The 17,971-nt window shown below is 49.6% G+C and overlaps 1 protein-coding gene and 1 long non-coding RNA gene across 5 annotated transcripts in view; one reads left to right on the top strand and one right to left on the bottom strand.

The window, feature by feature from the left end:
• Nucleotides 1-15,345, bottom strand: part of POLRMT (RNA polymerase mitochondrial) — an 85,113-nt gene extending 69,768 nt beyond the window's left edge. Inside the window, exons 1-2 of one of the 4 annotated variants that reach the window (XM_073586287.1) lie at nt 15,260-15,345; nt 11,354-11,446 (exon numbers count right to left, since the gene is read on the bottom strand). Coding sequence is in view for 3 of the 4 variants with exons in the window: in XM_073586286.1 (XP_073442387.1) it covers nt 11,354-11,446; nt 15,133-15,226 (187 nt within the window). In the remaining variant the exon portion in view is untranslated. Of the gene's footprint in view, nt 1-11,353; nt 11,447-14,995; nt 15,095-15,132 lie in introns of those variants that run through there. The other 3 variants (XM_073586286.1, XM_073586284.1, XM_073586285.1) reach the window with 3 other exon arrangements.
• Nucleotides 15,346-15,443: 98 nt separating this feature from the next.
• The window catches only part of LOC141098464 (uncharacterized), a 53,766-nt gene continuing 51,238 nt past the window's right edge, over nt 15,444-17,971 (top strand). The window contains exon 1 of the long non-coding RNA XR_012234245.1: nt 15,444-15,545. This is a non-coding gene — a long non-coding RNA (uncharacterized lncRNA). The remainder of the gene's footprint in view (nt 15,546-17,971) is intronic.

The following is a 17,971-nucleotide window of genomic DNA, read 5'->3' as shown; positions in this document are numbered from 1 at the left end:
CTGCTTTCTCGTGACATTGTACTTCATGTTAGTGGTAAAATTTCATTCATATAACTTGCATTTATTTGTGAAAAAAACGGAAATTTTGCGAAAATTTTGCAATTTTCAAACTTTTAATTTTTATGCCCTTAAATCACAGAGATATGGCACACAAAAAAAACTTAATGAATAATATTTCCCACATGTTTACTTTACAACAGCACAATTTGGGAACCAAAATTTATTTTTAGGACGTTATGAGGGTTAAAAGTTGACCAGGGATTTCTCAATTTTTACAACACCATTTCATTTTTAGGGACCACATCACATTTGAAATCACTTTGAGGGGTCTATATGATAGAAAATACCCAGAAAATACCCAAAAGTGACACCATTCTAAAAACTGCACCCCTCAAGGTGCTCAAAACCACATTGAAGTTTATTAACCCTTCAGGTGCTTCACAGGAATTTTTTTGCATGTTTAAAAAAAAAAAATGAACATTTAACTTTTTCACAAAAAAATTACTTCAGGTCCAATTTTTTTATTTTACCAAGGGTAACAGGAGAAATTGGACTGCAAAAGTTATTGAGCAATTTGTCCTGAGTACGCTGATACGTGGGGGGGAACCTGTTATGAATGGGTCACCGAGGAGGATAGCGGGCCCAGGCTAAGCCACAGAAAACCAGAGAGGTTGGTAACTAAGCGGATTGCAGACCCCTGATCCCGTCCACACAACTAGCAGTAGCCGTGGAGCGTACCTACGATGATCCTAGACGCCTCGGCACAGCCGGAGGGCTAACTAAGCCTAAAGCAAAAAGGGGAAATCTAAACTGCCCCGGAGCAGACCCCAAAGGAATAGATAGCCACCAAACATATATTGTCGGTGAGACAAGATGAAAACACAAACGCAGGCAGAAAAATAGACTGAGCAAACCATGGGGCCCACACTGACTAGACTGGACAGGAAAGGAAAGACACTGTCTGCAATCACGCAGAAAACCCTTCAAAAGTCCAACACGTCTGATGCACAAAAAACACTGAAATCGCACGACTTCGCCCCCACTATATCAGCACTCTGGTATATTCTGAAAACAAAGCAAAAAGAGACCAATATAACAGGGGACAAAACAAACTGGCACAAGCAGTAACATATGGGCGGTGATTCAGCACAGCCCTAGCCGGAGCTGGCTGACCCGCACAAAGCAGATATAGACAAAACCAGATCAAATGCAAACAGAGAACCAAATGAACCACTTAGTTGAACATGCAGGGACAGAGCAGGAGACATCAGACCTCAGGAGGCACAGGAAGAAAATCACCAGCAGGGATAGAGGGAGTCGGCTGTCTTAAATCCCAATCTGAAACCCCAGATCTCCAATAGTCTTCCTCATTATCAGGTGGCAAGCCTCTGTCAATCAGATCAGCTCCACTACCTCCAGTAACCACCAGAGGGAGCCCAAAAAGAGAACTCGCAACCCCCCTCTGTCAATCTGACCAGCTCCACTACCTTCAATCATCACCAGAGGAAAGCCAGAGAGAGAATTCACAACAGGAACCACCACTGTTTCGGCGCATGGCAGAGCTCCGAAGGGAAGGAGCGCCGTTTGAATTTTTCAACGCAAAATCGGACACCATGTCAATCACGTTTAGAGAGCCCCTGATGTGCCAAAACAGTGGAAACTCCCCACAAGTGACCCCCATTTTGGAAACTAGACCCCCCAAGGAATTAATCTAGATATGTGGTGAGAATTTTGAACCCCCAAGGGCATCACAGAAATTTATAACAAACAGCCATAAAACTAAAAAAAAAAAAAATCATTTTTTCCGCCGCTGATCGTTTAGACGTACTATCCTGTCTCCGGTCATATGGGCTCGGGTACCGTGGACGGAATAGTACTTCTCATGTCAGAAAGGGGTCAAGCCTCTGTGACTCCAGCTCACTGTAGATCGTCAGCCTCTGTCACTTAATATCTACGAGGCTGTAGATCTTAAGCCTCTGTCACTCCAGCTCTATTTCCCACCCTGCACCGCCGCCTCCTGCTTCACTGAAAAGCTCATTTACTATGCGATTTCCAGCTAAGGAGCCTGGAAGAGAGCCAGTGTCAAAGGCTTGGAAGAGCTTCAGTGAACAGAAAACACTTCACCCTCATTTACATGTCCATTCAAACACTGATTTCTCAGTAATGGAGGTACGGACGGGCCATATAAAGGTATTGCTGAACTTGCCTTTGAAAGAGCTACATGTCCATATAAGGCTGTGTTCACATGTAGCGTTTTTTTTTGTGTTTTCGCGGCCATTTTGCCGCGAAAACACAAAAAAAAGCATCCCATGCAATCCTATGGCAGTCCGCACATGCTGTGCCAATGCTGCAGATTTTTCCGCGGCGGAATCGCATCTCGGAAAAATACGCAGCATGCTCATTCTTTGTGCGGAATCGTGGGAAAATCTGCACACATACAGTGCCTACAAGTAGTATTCAACCCCCTGCAGATTTAGCAGGTTTACACATTTGGAATTAACTTGGCATTGTGACATTTGGACTGTAGATCAGCCTGGAAGTGTGAAATGCACTGCAGCAAAAAAGAATGTTATTTCTTTGTTTAATTTTTTTTTAAATTGTGAAAAGTTTATTCAGAGGGTCATTTATTATTCAACCCCTCAAACCACCAGAATTCTGTTTGGTTCCCCTAAAGTATTAAGAAGTATTTCAGGCACAAAGAACAATGAGCTTCACATGTTTGGATTAATTATCTCTTTTTCCAGCCTTTTCTGACTATTTAAGACCCTCCCCAAACTTGTGAACAGCACTCATACATGGTCAACATGGGAAAGACAAAGGAGCATTCCAAGGCCATCAGAGACAAGATCGTGGAGGGTCACAAGGCTGGCAAGGGGTACAAAACCCTTTCCAAGGAGTTGGGCCTACCTGTCTCCACTGTTGGGAGCATCATCCGGAATTGGAAAGCTTATGGAACTACTGTTAGCCTTCCACGGCCTGGACAGCCTTTGAAAGTTTCCTCCCGTGCCGAGGCCAGGCTTGTCCGAAGAGTCAAGGCTAAGCCAAGGACAACAAGGAAGGAGCTCCGGGAAGATCTCATGGCAGTGGGGACATTGGTTTCAGTCAATACCATAAGTAACGTACTCCACCGCAATGGTCTCCGTTCCAGACGAGCCCGTAAGGTACCTTTACTTTCAAAGCGTCATGTCAAGGCTCGTCTACAGTTTGCTCATGATCACTTGGAGGACTCTGAGACAGACTGGTTCAAGGTTCTCTGGTCTGATGAGACCAAGATCGAGATCTTTGATGCCAACCACACACGTGACGTTTGGAGACTGGATGGCACTGCATACGACCCAAGAATACCATCCCTACAGTCAAGCATGGTGGTGGCAGCATCATGCTGTGGGGCTGCTTCTCAGCCAAGGGGCCTGGCCATCTGGTCCGCATCCATGGGAAGATGGATAGCACGGCCTACCTGGAGATTTTGGCCAAGAACCTCCGCTCCTCCATCAAGGATCTTAAGATGGGTCGTCAATTCATCTTCCAACAAGACAACGACCCAAAGCACACAGCCAAGAAAACCAAGGCCTGGTTCAAGAGGGAAAAAATCAAGGTGTTGGAGTGGCCTAGTCTCCTGACCTTAACCCAATTGAAAACTTGTGGAAGGAGCTCAAGATTAAAGTCCACATGAGACACCCAAAGAACCTAGATAACTTGGAGAAGATCTGCATGGAGGAGTGGGCCAAGATAACTCCAGAGACCTGTGCCGGCCTGATCAGGTCTTATAAAAGACGATTATTAGCTGTAATTGCAAACAAGGGTTATTCCACAAAATATTAAACCTAGGGGTTGAATAATAATTGACCCACACTTTTATGTTTAAAATTTATTAAAATTTAACTGAGCAACATAACTTTTTGGTTTGTAAGATTTATGCATCTGTTAATAAATCCTGCTCTTGTGTGAAGTTTGAAGGCTCTAACTTATTTACATCTTATCAAACCTGCTAAATCTGCAGGGGGTTGAATACTACTTGTAGGCACTGTAGGAATGCATTGTTCTGCTTACTTTCCGCATGTGGCTGTGCCAACCATGCGAAAAGTAAGCAGAACATGTGCGGATGGTACCCACGGTCCGGAGGAGAGGAGACTGTCCTGCGGGCTCTGGGTACCATATTCCTGTAAAAAATAGAATTAAAATAAAAAAATCGTCATATTCTCACCTTCCGATGTCCCTTGCAGCGTCACCAGGCCTCAACTATGATCCCGGCAGGTCCCGTTCCAAGTGATGCATTGCGACAATGACCTTTGATGATGTCACGGTCTCGCGACGTCATCAAAGGTCATTGGCGCAATGCATCACTGGGAACGGGACCTGCTGTGAGCATCATGATGATCCGGGAAGCTGTGCAGGACGTCGGAAGGTGAGAAAAACACCATTTTTTATTTTTTTTAATATTTTTAACATTAGATCTTTTTACTACTGATGCTGCATAGGCAGCCTCAATAGTAAAAAGTTTGTCATGTTAGTCAACACTTGCTAATTACGCTTGCAAATAGCTAGTTTTTCTGCGGGAAATAGGCGGGAATTAAAAGGCGGTTTTCTCACATATTTCCCGCGGAATGGAATTCCCGCGGCAATTCCGGAACGTGTGCACATAGCCTTAATAGTTTGGGGGGAAACTGACAGACTCTCCTTAATGGATACATTTTAAACATTAATTGTTAGCCTGCTAGTAAAATGGAATTTTGAATACAGGTGTGAGCCTAGCTCCAGGGCCACGCCATGTCTAGTGACTCAGTAGAATAAACAAGTATTTTTATTAACTAAAATGTGAAAACAGTAAGGCTATGTACCCACGTTGAATAAAATTTCTGCACCATTTCTGCAGCTCTTGTGTAGTGTTTTAGGAGAAACTACGTCAGAGAGTGGACCCTCTGGATCGCGGATCCGGAGCCCCTGGGCCGAGCACGCCAGGTGAAGACCGACCCCTATACAGGGATCGTTTGGGGCAGGACCACAGAGGACGGAGGCGCGACAGCCGGAACCAAGAGGGACGGCTCCACGGACAAAAGGGGCTGGGGAGGCAGAGGCCTGAGATACGAGCAGGGACCGGTAGCACAGGGGAAGACACAATACGGGGAATGGCAAGAGGACGGACCAGGGCTGACCGGAGACAGAGGGAAGGGCAAAGAGGATAGGAAGGAAGCAGCGCCTGGACAGACTGGGGAGGGCGAGGGAGACGAGACCGAGGACGGCAGGGAGGACAAGGCAGAGGAAGGCAGAGCTACAGGAGAACTGTAGAGGCCAGAGGGTGCAGAATACTACACAATCATCAGGCGTCCTCCTAACAGCGAGGACGCCTGAAATACACCAACCCCCGGAAGTGCGCCCCCCAGTCCAGCCCCTCAGCGCCGCCCACCGCTGGTGAGAGAGAGCGGGAGGGGGCGTGCGCGAGACAGGGGGCGGGTGCCAGGAGCCGCCGTGAGGGCGAATGGGCGACGGGCGCGCGCCCGGACGGGGGCGCGCAGGTAAGGGAACGCTGCGGCGCGCGCTGCTGCAGGAGGGGCATCGGCGGGCATAGCCGCCGATGTCACAGTACCCCTCTCCTTACGTCCTCCCCTACTGAGATTGGCCAAAAACTTTCAGAATCCGGGGAGCGTTGATATTTTCCCGAGGCTCCCAGGACCTTTCCTCGGGACCAAAACCCACCCAATCGATAAGAAAAAGGGTCTTACCCCTGACTCTTTTCATAGCCAAGATGTCCTTGACCTCGAAGACGTTGTCCGAGATAACAGGTGAAGGAGGGACGATGGAAACTGGTTGGAACCGATTCAGGACTACGGGTTTCAAGAGCGAGACATGGAAAGCGTTGGGAACCCGGAGCGAAGCAGGCAACCTCAGTTTGTAAGCCACTTCATTAATGCGTCCAATCACTTCAAACGGCCCAATGTACCGAGGACTCAGCTTATAAGAGGGAACTCTCAGACGGATATGTCGAGTTGAAAGCCAGACTTTGTCACCTGGATGGTACGGAGGCACGTCCTTCCGTCTTTTGTCTGCATGTTTCTTGATTCGGTTGTTGGCACCCTTGAGCGCGTCCCTGGTCTCTCTCCAAATCTGCGAGAATTCCTTAGCGAGAGAATCGGCTGCGGGTACTCCTGTAGACGTGGAGAAAGGTAACGGAATACCTGGGTTTTGACCGGTTACCACAAAAAATGGTGACTTGGTGGTAGATTCGCTGGGATGGTTATTGTGCGAGAATTCAGCCCAAGGTAAGAGCGCGACCCAATTGTCCTGATGGGCGTTGGAGAAGTGACGTAGGAAGGTGGTTAACACCTGATTAATTCGCTCCACTTGCCCGTTGGTCTGAGGATGGTATGCGGAGGAGAAGTCGAGAGATGTACCCATAAGCCGGCAGAGAGCCCTCCAGAAGCGGGAGGTGAACTGGACCCCCCAATCCGACACAATCCGCTGAGGAAGACCATGCAGCCTGAAGACCTGGTGGATGAAGATCTCGGCCAACTTCGGGGCGGACGGCAGTCCCGGTAAGGGAATGAAGTGGGCCATCTTGGAAAAACGATCTGCTACGACTAAGATGGTGGTACATCCAGCTGAGCGGGGTAAATCAGTCACAAAATCCATTGCGATCTGCTGCCAGGGGACCTCAGGAACTGGCAATGGGTGAAGAAGACCGGCGGGCAAAGTCCTAGCCACCTTGTTCTGGGCACAGATTGTGCACGAGGCAACATAGTCCATCACATCCTGGCGAAGCGTGGGCCACCAGTAATACCGGGACAGCAGCAAGAGAGTCTTTTTAGTCCCAACGTGACCAGCAATTTTGGAGGAATGCCCCCAGCCCAACACCTCTGTACGTCTGCTTTGAGGGACGAAAGTCTTACCAGGCGGAGGAATAGCAAAATTCACAGGGGCCACGGTGATCATCTTAGTAGGCTCGATAATATAGGATGGGACTTCATCCCTCTCCGATGACTAACGACCTGGAAAGGGCATCGGCCTTGATGTTCCTATTACCAGGTCGAAAGTGAAGTTGAAAGTCAAAGCGGGAGAAATACAGGGCCCACCTGGCTTGCCGGGCATTGAGTCTTTGGGCAGACTGCAGGTAAGCCAGGTTCTTGTGGTCCGTGAGGATGGTGAAGGGATGTACAGCCCCCTCGAGTAAATACCGCCATTCAGCCAAGGCCATCTTAATGGCCAGTAATTCTCGGTCTCCAATGGAGTAGTTGCACTCCGCAGGTGAAAAGGCTTTAGAAAAGAAGCCGCAAGGGACCAGCCGTCCAGATGAAGCTTGCTGGGACAGGACCGCCCCCGCTCCAGTGGAGGAGGCATCCACTTCCAGGACGAAGGGCCTGCTGGTCACAGGCCGATGCAAAATGGGTGCTGACGCAAAACAACGTTTCAGAGCCTGGAAGGCGTTTTCAGCTTCGGGGGACCAGCTGTTGGGCTTCGTTCCCTTACGGGTCAAGGCCGTGATGGGTTTGGTAACCGTAGAAAAATGAGGCACGAACTGACGGTAATAATTTGCGAACCCAAGAAACCGCTGGATGGCCTTAATCCCCACTGGACGGGGCCACTTGAGTACCGCACTGAGTTTTTCGGGATCCATCTTTAGACCGGAATCGGTGACGACATATCCCAAGAAGGGCAGTGACGTCTGCTCAAAAAGGCATTTCTCAATCTTGGAGTAGAGTTGGTTCTCTCGAAGGCGGTGCAAGACCAAGCGTACGCTTTTGCGATGGGAGGACAGATCGGGCGAGAAAACGAGAATGTCGTCTAGATAGATGACCACACAGGAATAGAGTAGATCCCGGAACACCTCGTTGATAAATTCTTGAAACACAGCGGGGGCATTGCAAAGGCCGAATGGCATGACTAGGTATTAATAATGCCCGTCACGGGTATTGAAGGCCGTTTTCCACTCATCCCTAGCACGGATCCGGACCAAATTGTAGGCTCCCCGCAGATCTAACTTCGTGAAGATCCGAGCTCCTCTCAGCCGGTCAAAGAGCTCCGGAATCAACGGAAGGGGGTAACGATTTTTAACGGTGATATTGTTTAGGCCCCGGTAATCAATGCAAGGCCGCAGTGATCCGTCTTTCTTCCGGACGAAGAAGAAACCTGCGCCCGCAGGAGAGGAGGACTTCCGGATAAACCCCTTGGACAGATTTTCATGAATATATTCCGTCATGGCAGAGGTCTCGGCAGGAGAAAGAGGGTATGTTCTACCTCTGGGAGGAACCGCTCCAGGAATCAGGTCGACGGGGCAGTCATAGGACCGGTGCGGGGGGCAGGGAGTCCGCCTCCCTCTTGCAGAAAACATCAGCGTAGGCGTGGTATGGAACAGGAAGGCCCGGGAGATCCGTTGGCCTAGGCTGAGAATGGGAACGAACCAGGGTACGTAAACAGCTTGCATGGCAGGTGTGCCCCCAGCGCAAGATCTCCCCGGAGCGCCAGTCGACAACTGGCTCATGCCGCCTAAGCCAAGGTAGTCCCAAGAGAATGGCGTGGGATAATTGAGGCAGGAAATAAAAGGCTATCTTCTCGGAATGAAGTGCGCCAATTTGTAGTTTTACTTCAGTGGTAACCGTGGTGATGAGCCCAGGTAGAGGTTTGCCATCGACGGAGGTGATTGCTCGGGGGTTACTTAAGACGACCACGGGAATCTGGAGTTTGTCAACCTCCTCCTGGCGGATGAAGTTGCCTGCTGCACCCGAGTCCACATACGCCTCCACGGAGCCACGCCCCCGACCTGTAATAAGCAGAGCTGAAAGAGTAAGTGGGAGAGAGGGGGTCTGATCACCTAGGGGGCCCTCTCCTACCTGGCCTAGGCGGATGCGTTTCCTGGTCTCTCAGGACAAGTGCGTACGAAGTGATTGGCCCCTTCACAATATAGACAGAGTCCCTTAGTCATCCTCTCCTTACGCCGTTGTTCGGACAGCTTGATGCGATCCACCTGCATAGGCTCGGGAGCAGTGTTACTAGGGAGAGCAACGGCGCGCGGAATGGGAGCTTGGTATAATCTAAAGGGCCTCTTCTCCCTGGCTGACTCTCTAGCGCGTTCCTGAAAACGCAGGTCAATACGAGTAGCCAGAGAGATGAGATCTTCCAGGGTGGTTGGAAGGTCACGCCCGGCCAACTCGTCCTTGATTTTACTAGAAAGGCCTCTCCAAAAGGCACCAACCAGGGCTTCATTATTCCACCCCAGCTCCGAGGACAAGGTCCGGAAACGGATGGCGTATTGCCCCCCCGTAAGGGACCCCTGGCAGAGGTTAAAAAGGGCCTCTGTAGAGGAAGCAAGGCGTCCGGGTTCATCAAAAACCTTACGGAATGTTTCCAAAAAATTCTGGATGTTAGTCACCACCGGGTCATCCCTCTCCCACAACGGATTCACCCAAGCCAACGCCTCCCCCTCTAGATGGGAGATTATAAAGGCCACCTTAGCACGGTCCGTGGGGTATTGTTGGGGCAGAAGATCAAAGTGCAGTCTGCACTGGTTTAAAAATCCCCTACACAACTTTGGGTCCCCACAGTACCTAGGCGGCTTACCAAGACGGGGAGGAGGGAAAGACAGCGTCCCGGGCTTGGGTAGAAGCGGCCGCAGAGGACTGCAAAGAAAGCAGCCGATCATCCACGGACGCCATATACCCCAAAATGTGAGATTGCGCATCGCGCTGCTGTGCGAGCTCCTGCTGGAGGCTGACTAAGAGAGGTGCATGCGCTGGGTCAGCGGTTTGCAGGGCGGAGAGCCGGGTGTCCATGGACTTCATGAATGACATGATACGGGTCTGATTCTCTCTTAAGAAAAGCAGTTCCTTTTGAGTGGCAGCCGCGGCACCGGCGGGGTCCATGGCCTGATGATACTGTAACATTTTAGGAGAAACTACGTCAGAGAGTGGACCCTCTGGATCGCGGATCCGGAGCCCCTGGGCCGAGCACGCCAGGTGAAGACCGACCCCTATACAGGGATCGTTTGGGGCAGGACCACAGAGGACGGAGGCGCGACAGCCGGAACCAAGAGGGACGGCTCCACGGACAAAAGGGGCTGGGGAGGCAGAGGGCTGAGATACGAGCAGGGACCGGTAGCACAGGGGAAGACACAATACGGGGAATGGCAAGAGGACGGACCAGGGCTGACCGGAGACAGAGGGAAGGGCACAGAGGATAGGAAGGAAGCAGCGCCTGGACAGACTGGGGAGGGCGAGGGAGACGAGACCGAGGACGGCAGGGAGGACAAGGCAGAGGAAGGCAGAGCTACAGGAGAACTGTAGAGGCCAGAGGGTGCAGAATACTACACAATCATCAGGCGTCCTCCTAACAGCGAGGACGCCTGAAATACACCAACCCCCGGAAGTGCGTCCCCCAGTCCAGCCCCTCAGCGCCGCCCACCGCTGGTGAGAGAGAGCGGGAGGGGGCGTGCGCGAGACAGGGGGCGGGTGCCAGGAGCCGCCGTGAGGGCGAATTGTCGACGGGCGCGCGCCCGGACGGGGGCGCGCAGGTAAGGCTGGTTTCACATTAGCGCATTTTCAGCGCGCGCACGGCCGGGGGTAGCTCCGCCCCCGAGCCGGCTCTCTGCCCGGCGTGCCCGCCCCTTGCTTGTAGAGCCGCCTACTAGCGGACAGCGGCGCCTGCGATCGGCGCACCCTATCTTTAGCATAGGGTGCGCAGATCGTGCGCAGGTCGTGCGCTAGTTGCGCTTTGACCTGCGCTGCGCACTTTTGACGGTGCGCCGTGCGCGCCAAAATCCGAAAAGTTTGATTTTGGCGCGCACGGCGCACCGTCAAAAGTGCGCAGCGCAGGTCAAAGCGCAACTAGCGCACGGCCTGCGCACGATCTGCGCACCCTATGCTAAAGATAGGGTGCGCCGATCGCAGGCGCCGCTGTGCGCTAGGAGGCGGCGCTACAAGGAAGGGGCGGGCACGCCGGGCAGAGAGCCGGCTCGGGGGCGGAGCTACCCCCGGCCGTGCGCGCGCTGAAAATGCGCTAATGTGAAACCAGCCTAAGGGAACGCTGCGGCGCGCGCTGCTGCAGGAGGGGCATCGGCGGGCATAGCCGCCGATGTCACATCTTGACAGGAAAAATGCAGCTGCCAAAACAGTTTATGCCTGAGTTTTTGACTGATTATATGTTTGTGCCCTGCGTTTTTCACCAGAGAACTGACAGGATGCAGATTATTTTCCGCACCAAATCCGCAAGTCAAAAATACTCGACATGTGCATTACACTACAGGTTTCTCATTGCTTGCATCAGATTTTGTCACAAAGCCACGCAGAAAAAAAAGTAGACAAAAACGCACCCAATCTGCAATGTGTGCACACAGCCTAAACGTATCAGCTAACAAATAGTTACAGACCTTCAACGAGTTCCAACCGGCATCGCTCACTGCTACCAATCTCATTTTTCGGCTTGGCAGAAGAATATCTCTGTGCACTTCCCAGAAGGCAACCTTTGGGTGCAAAAAAAAACAAAACACTATTTAGTTCTATTAATACATAACTTGCTTTTATTTGTACTTCTCCTATAGGCTTATTTTGTCAGTCCTCAGGGAGAGTTCACTCATCATGGTCAAACAGTGACAGAAAAAAATGTAGCTTTACTGCAATGTGTGAACACCTCCTTACATATATATTTCAAGCTGCCATTGGATGCATTTGTTATGAGGCACTGTCGCTTTGCAGCTCTGGGGTCCGGAGTTCAAATCCCACCAAGGACATCATCTGCAAGGAGCTTATATGTTCTCCCTGTGTTTGTGTGAGTTTCCCCCCAGGTTCTCCGGTTTCCTCCCACATTCCAAAGACATACCGATAGGGAATTTAGATTGTGAGCCCCATCGGGGACAGTAATGACAATATATGTAAAGTGCTGTGGAATATGACGGCGCTATGCAAGTGAGATAAATTGAATTTCACTGCAGTTACTGAACGTGAAAATAATGAATATTAGGGATGGAGCTCAGACAAAAATTGGGGCTGCTGACCACGGCAACTAATGCTATTCCTGCTTTACTTTCTAAATGCAAATATAGCGTCCATATACTTCATGCCCGACTTTGCACAGTCCAGAACTGGATGTGGGTTCAACGCAAACTAGAACTTCTCAGCTATGTGGTCGCACACGTTTTATACGAAAACTGCATTGAAAAATTACATCATGTTTCATTGGTGGTGGTTTGTGTGTCATTGGTGGTACATGGGAGCTGAAAGACCCCTGCAGCTGGTTCTACATCACTGCGGCCTTGCTGGGCTCGCACAATGCCCTGATAAAGCCGGGAAGTGCAGCACCAGAGGCAGAGCTCTGCTAAGAGCTGGTGGTGACACCACTCGTGCCCACAGGTACCGATAACATGATCAGTGGGATGACTGCAGGAAACGCACGGTGGCTCAGTGGTTAGCACTGCAGACTTGCGGTCCTGGGTTCAGATCCCACCAAGGACAACATCTGCAAGGAGGTTGTATGTTCTCCCCGTGTTTGCGTGGGTTTCCTCCGGGTTCCTCCTAATTTCCAAAGACATACTGATAGGGAATCTAGATTGTGAGCCCCAATGGGAACAGGGCCGATAATGTCTGTAAAGTGCTGCGGAATATGTAAATATGAAATATTGTAGGGATGTGACTCGCTTAGGTGCAGCGGGATACAATCATGAGACAGGTTCTTCCCAAAGTTCATGTGGTTTATTCACTTCATAAATCCACAAGGCAGCGTAACACTGAAAAGTAACCTTCAGCTCAGGCAAAGGAACACAAAACATCCGTGGTTGGAGACTCGGACCGAGAGTCTCAGCACATGCTGGGAGCTGTAGTCCTCCCCATATACACTTTCTGTAGTGTCCCACCTGGACACATGGAAGTCTGTCCACACTCTGACAGACTCACTCTCCTCACATGTGCCAAACACCTCAAATACATAGCCCTGTAACCACACCCACAGGTGATCACTTGGCTATGACCTCACTAAAGGTTCTATTGCACACAGACACACACAGGCTTCCCTGACACAGTGTAACAGAAATATCAGCAGTACCTCTGCTGATCAATACACCCTGGAGCATCCCAAGGCCACCCACTTTGAGACCCATAATGGTCATTTAGGACCCTGCTCCTGTTACCACACTGAATGTGCCTGTACACCCGTCCTGGGACACCCACACAGCGCCCCCTAGCTGACATAGTGGTCACTACACCACAATATATAAAAAGATTATTATTAACAATTCCCCATGACCAGTCCCCCACTAATTAGCATATCACCACTGCAGGTACAAAACTGATTTTATTGAGAAAGAACAATCTATATATAGTAGCAGTTTATCAGATCCAGGTTCTCTTGCCTTGTCCATGAATGGTTTGTTCCAGTTGCCCAGTTATCATCAGATTGGCCTGGTTCCTCAATTTCTGATGCGGACCTTGTTAATCTAGGCGACGTCTCTCTGTTCGTGACACTCATGTTTTTTTTATTGAAGTAGGCACTGTAGTGTTAGTAGTCTTAGGCCTGTTTCACACTTCCGTTTTTGTGTCCGCCAAACGGATCCGTTTCCGTTTTTTTGACGGAAACTGATGCAAACGGATCCGTTTTTAAAAAAACGGATCCGTTTTTTTGACGGATCCGCGGTAACCACTAATGGAAGTCTATGGGACAAAAAAAACGGATCCTGCAAAAAAATGGCGGATCCGTTTTTTTACGGAAACCAACGGATTTTGACGGATTTGAAAAAACGGAAGTGTGAAACAGGGCTTAGGGTACGTGCACACACTGCGGATTGGTCTGCGGATTCATCCGCGCGGTTTTTGCAAAATCCGCAGGTCAAAAGATTTTGACCTGCGGTTTATCTGCGGATTATTCTGCGATTTGGCCCTGCGGTTTCACCATCTCCACAATGGAGAAGATAGGAATCCTCCTATCTCCTCCATTGACATGTCAATTCTTTCTGCGGTTTAGAAACCGCAGACAATCCGCGCGGAAAGTTCCACAGCGTCTGCACTACGGTTTCCACTTCCCATAGGGAATAATGGTACTGTACACCGCAGCAAAAACTGCTGCGGATCCGCAGCGTGTGCACATACCCTTAAGGACCACTACTGGTATATTATATCCAACAGGGCAGAGCCAGGATAAGAACCCCAGTCTCCCATGTTGGTGGTTGTGCACTTTTAACAGCTACCTAAGGTAGTATCATAGTGTTAGGAGCCAGCAATTATAATAGATGTGGCAGCAACATCAGAAAAAAGGAATATGAGAAGCTGGAGAAATACTAGGACCTCAAAGGAGAACTGGAGAAGATGTGGAAGGTGAAGGCAACAGTAATTCCAGTGGTGATAGGAGAAGGGACCCCTAAATTGGAAGAATGGCTGCAACAGATCCCAGGAGCAACATCTGAGCTCTCTGTCCAGAAATGTGCAATACTGGTAACAACTAGGATCAGGGGCAGAACCCTCAAACTCCCAGGCCTCTGGTAGAGGACCCGAGAATGAATGAATATATATATATATATATATATATATATATATATATATATATATACACACACACACACACACACACGTAAGACATGGTGGAATTGTTTGGGGGGATGGAGAACCAGATAAGGTTCCCATTGAATTGGCTATCCTTACCCTGTGATGCCATTGGCCCCACGTCTTGCTGCACCCACTCTCACCCCGTCACCATCTGCGGGACAAAAGATGAATATTCCCTGCTGCCGGCATGCTATGGGGGGATTAGGACAGGTGGGAGACGCCATGGAGCGAGTGGCCCCTCTTTCCATTCCTCGGGGCTCCCCAATTACTCACCGTATCACCAATTGTCACAACATCACTACAATGAAGCGCACTATAGGGTCTGGCCTGCACTGGGGGAAGACATGGGCGGCAAGAAGGGACAAAGGGTTAATGCTAGAAATCTGGGACCCAACACTCTTCTGGGGCACAATGGATGTGGCTCAGGGTGTTATGTGGTGCCATCATCTTGGAAGAACCAGCTGTACATCCTGCTCACCTACCCTGAGGACACGTGCATGTCCAGTGAGCTCCATATATAACGCATAATGTGCACAAGCCGTGCGGCACAGCACTGACGGCCACCATTGTCCAGGCACAAGTTAGAGGTCACGGGCTCACGTGTCTCCATTACACTCACCTCTGACCCGGCGACAACCGAGACACAGCCCCGTCCCCGGTGCCACCTGTTCCCGAAGCAGTCGGGACAGAAAACCGAACCTTACTACCGACATCCCCGTGCTAGTCTACACCGCCGCCATACCCACCCGGAAATGCGGGGTCAGGGCGAAAGCTACTGCATCATGGGAAATGTAGTTCCTCGCAACGCTGCACTTTAGAGAGCGCTAGGAATGCGAACTACCACCACCATGGCGACAAGCGAAGGGGCTGCTGGGATGTGTAGTTTATGTACGAGAATAACTTGTTGACTTCCACTTTATCAGGCAGTCTGTAAAAGGTGAGCAGAGGTGTCAGAGGAAGCCAGCATGCCATGCCCCACTGACCTATATGTTCTGTAGAATGGAGCCAGGATAAAGCTACTGAGAGTCTACGGTAACTATGCAGTATAGTAAAATCTATAGGGAAATCCTGGGAATCACTGACTTTTGAAGCCAGACCACAAGAGGGCGACATTACCCTTTACATTAGTAGTAATTAGGAATGATAATGTCGCCCTCTTGTGGTCTGGCTTCATACGAGGTGGTTGCTTAACCCCTTAGTGACAGAGCCATTTTGCAGCTTAATGACCAGGCTAATTTTTACAATTCTGACCACTGTCAGTTTATAAGGTTATAACTCTGGAACGCTTTAACCCCTTCCCGACGACCTATGACGCCACGTGGGCATCATGAAAGTCGGTGGCAATCCGACCTGCGACACCTACATGGCATCATGGCGAGATCGCATTCCTGTGGGTCGGATGACCAGGATCACTGAAAAGTCACCCGACCCGCAGGTACAGGAGTACCTGTACTTGACGCCAGGGGGGGGGGGTTGGCTTTGCCCCCCCATGGTGCCACGATTGCTCTGATTGGCTGTTGAAAGTGAAACAGTCAGAGCAATTGTAATATTTCACCAATGAAACTTGGTGAAATATTACAATCCAGCCATGGCTGATGCTGCAATATCATCGGCCATGGTTGGAGACCGCGATCTGCTGCCCCCACCGACTGACGATGGCGATCTGCTGCCGCCGTCAGTATTTCCTCCCCTCCAGGTCAGACCTCATCTGGAATATTGTGTCCAGTTTTGGGCACCACATTTTAAAAAAGACATCAACAAACTGGAGCAAGTTCAGAAAAGAGCGACCAGAATGGTGACCGGTCTGCAAACCCTGTCTTATGAGGAAAGGTTGCAGGATTTGGGAATGTTTAGTTTGCAAAAGAGAAGACTGAGAGGAGACTTAATAGCTGTCTACAAATATCTAAAGGGCTGTCACATTGTAGAAGGATCAACTTTATTCTCATTTGCACAAGGAAAGACTAGAAGCAATGGGATGAAACTGAATGGGAAGAGACACAGATTAGATATTAGAAAAAACTTTTTGACAGAGTGATCAATGAGTGGAACAGGCTGCCACAAGAAGTGGTGAGTTCTCCTTCAATGGAAGTCTTCAAACAGAGGCTGGACAGACATCTGACTGGGATGATTTAGCGAATCCTGCTTTGAGCAGGGGGTTGGACCAGTTGGCCCAGGAGGTCCCTTCCAACTCTACGATTCTATGATTCCGTCCTGTCCTCCGCTCCCCTCTTCTGTCTGATTCCACCCCCTCCTCCCCCTGGTACCTCCCGGTGATCCTCCGTCTCCAGGCCATCCCCCATAGGCGCCATCTTCTCCCGGTAAAAAAAAAATGTCAGGCGCATGCGCAGTGCGCATGCCGAGATCTGCTGGACGGCACCCGGCAGATTCCATTCATTCATTCCATGTGCATTTTGATCACTGTGATAGACCCTATCACAGTGATCAAAATAAAAAAAAAGTAAATAAACCTCCCTTTGTCACCCCCTTAGATAGGGAAAAATAATAAAATAAAAAATTGTATTTTCATTTTTCCATTAGGGTTAGGGTTGGAATCAGGGTTAGGATTAGGGGTGTGTTGGGGTTAGGCTTGTGGTTAGGGCTATGGTTAGGGTTGGGATTAAGGATATGGGTGTGTTAGGGTTGGAGTTAGAATTGAGGGGTTTCCACTGTTTAGGCACATCAGGGGGTCTCCAAACGCGACATGACGCCACCATTGATTCCAGCCAATTTTTAGTTCAAAAAGTCAAACGGTGCTCCCTACCTTCTGAGCCCCAACATAAGCCCAAACAGTCGTTTACCCCAACATATGGGGCATCAGCGTACTCAGGAAAAATTGCACAATAACTTTGGGGGTTTCATTTCTCCTGTTACCCTTGGGAATATAAAATATTGGGGGCTAAAAATCATTTTTGTGGCACAAAAAATGATTTTTTATTTTCACGGCTCTGCGTTATAAACTTCTGTTAAGCACTTAAAGGTTCAAAGTGCTCACCAGGCATCTAGATAAGTTCCTTGGGGGGTCTAGTTTCCAAAATGGGGTCACTTGTGGCTGGTTTCTTATATCAAGGGCTCTGCAAACGCAACAGACGCCCGCAGACCATTCCATCAAAGTCTGCATTCCAAAACGGCACTACTTCACTTTCGAGCCCCGTGTGCCCAAACAGTGGTTCCCCCCACATTTGGGGTACTAGAGAACTCAGGACAAATTGGACAACAACTTTTGGGGTCCAATTTTTCCTTTTACCCTTGGGAAAATAAAAAAAAGTGGGTTAAAAAATTTTTTGTTAAAAATAAATTATTTTTTATTTTCACGGCTCTGCGCTATAAACTTTAGTGAAACACTTGGGGGTTCAAAGTTCTTACAACACATCTAGATAAGTTCCTTGGGTGGTCTGGTTTCCAAAATGGGGTCACTTGTGGGGTACTCCAATGTTTAGGCACACAGGGGCTCTTCATAC

Source organism: Dendrobates tinctorius, unplaced genomic scaffold (assembly GCF_039654945.1).
Source record: "Dendrobates tinctorius isolate UK_male_01 unplaced genomic scaffold, ASM3965494v1 ptg000092l, whole genome shotgun sequence".
Classification (NCBI taxonomy): Eukaryota; Metazoa; Chordata; class Amphibia; order Anura; family Dendrobatidae; genus Dendrobates; species Dendrobates tinctorius.
This window is presented reverse-complemented; position numbering and strand designations above follow the sequence as displayed.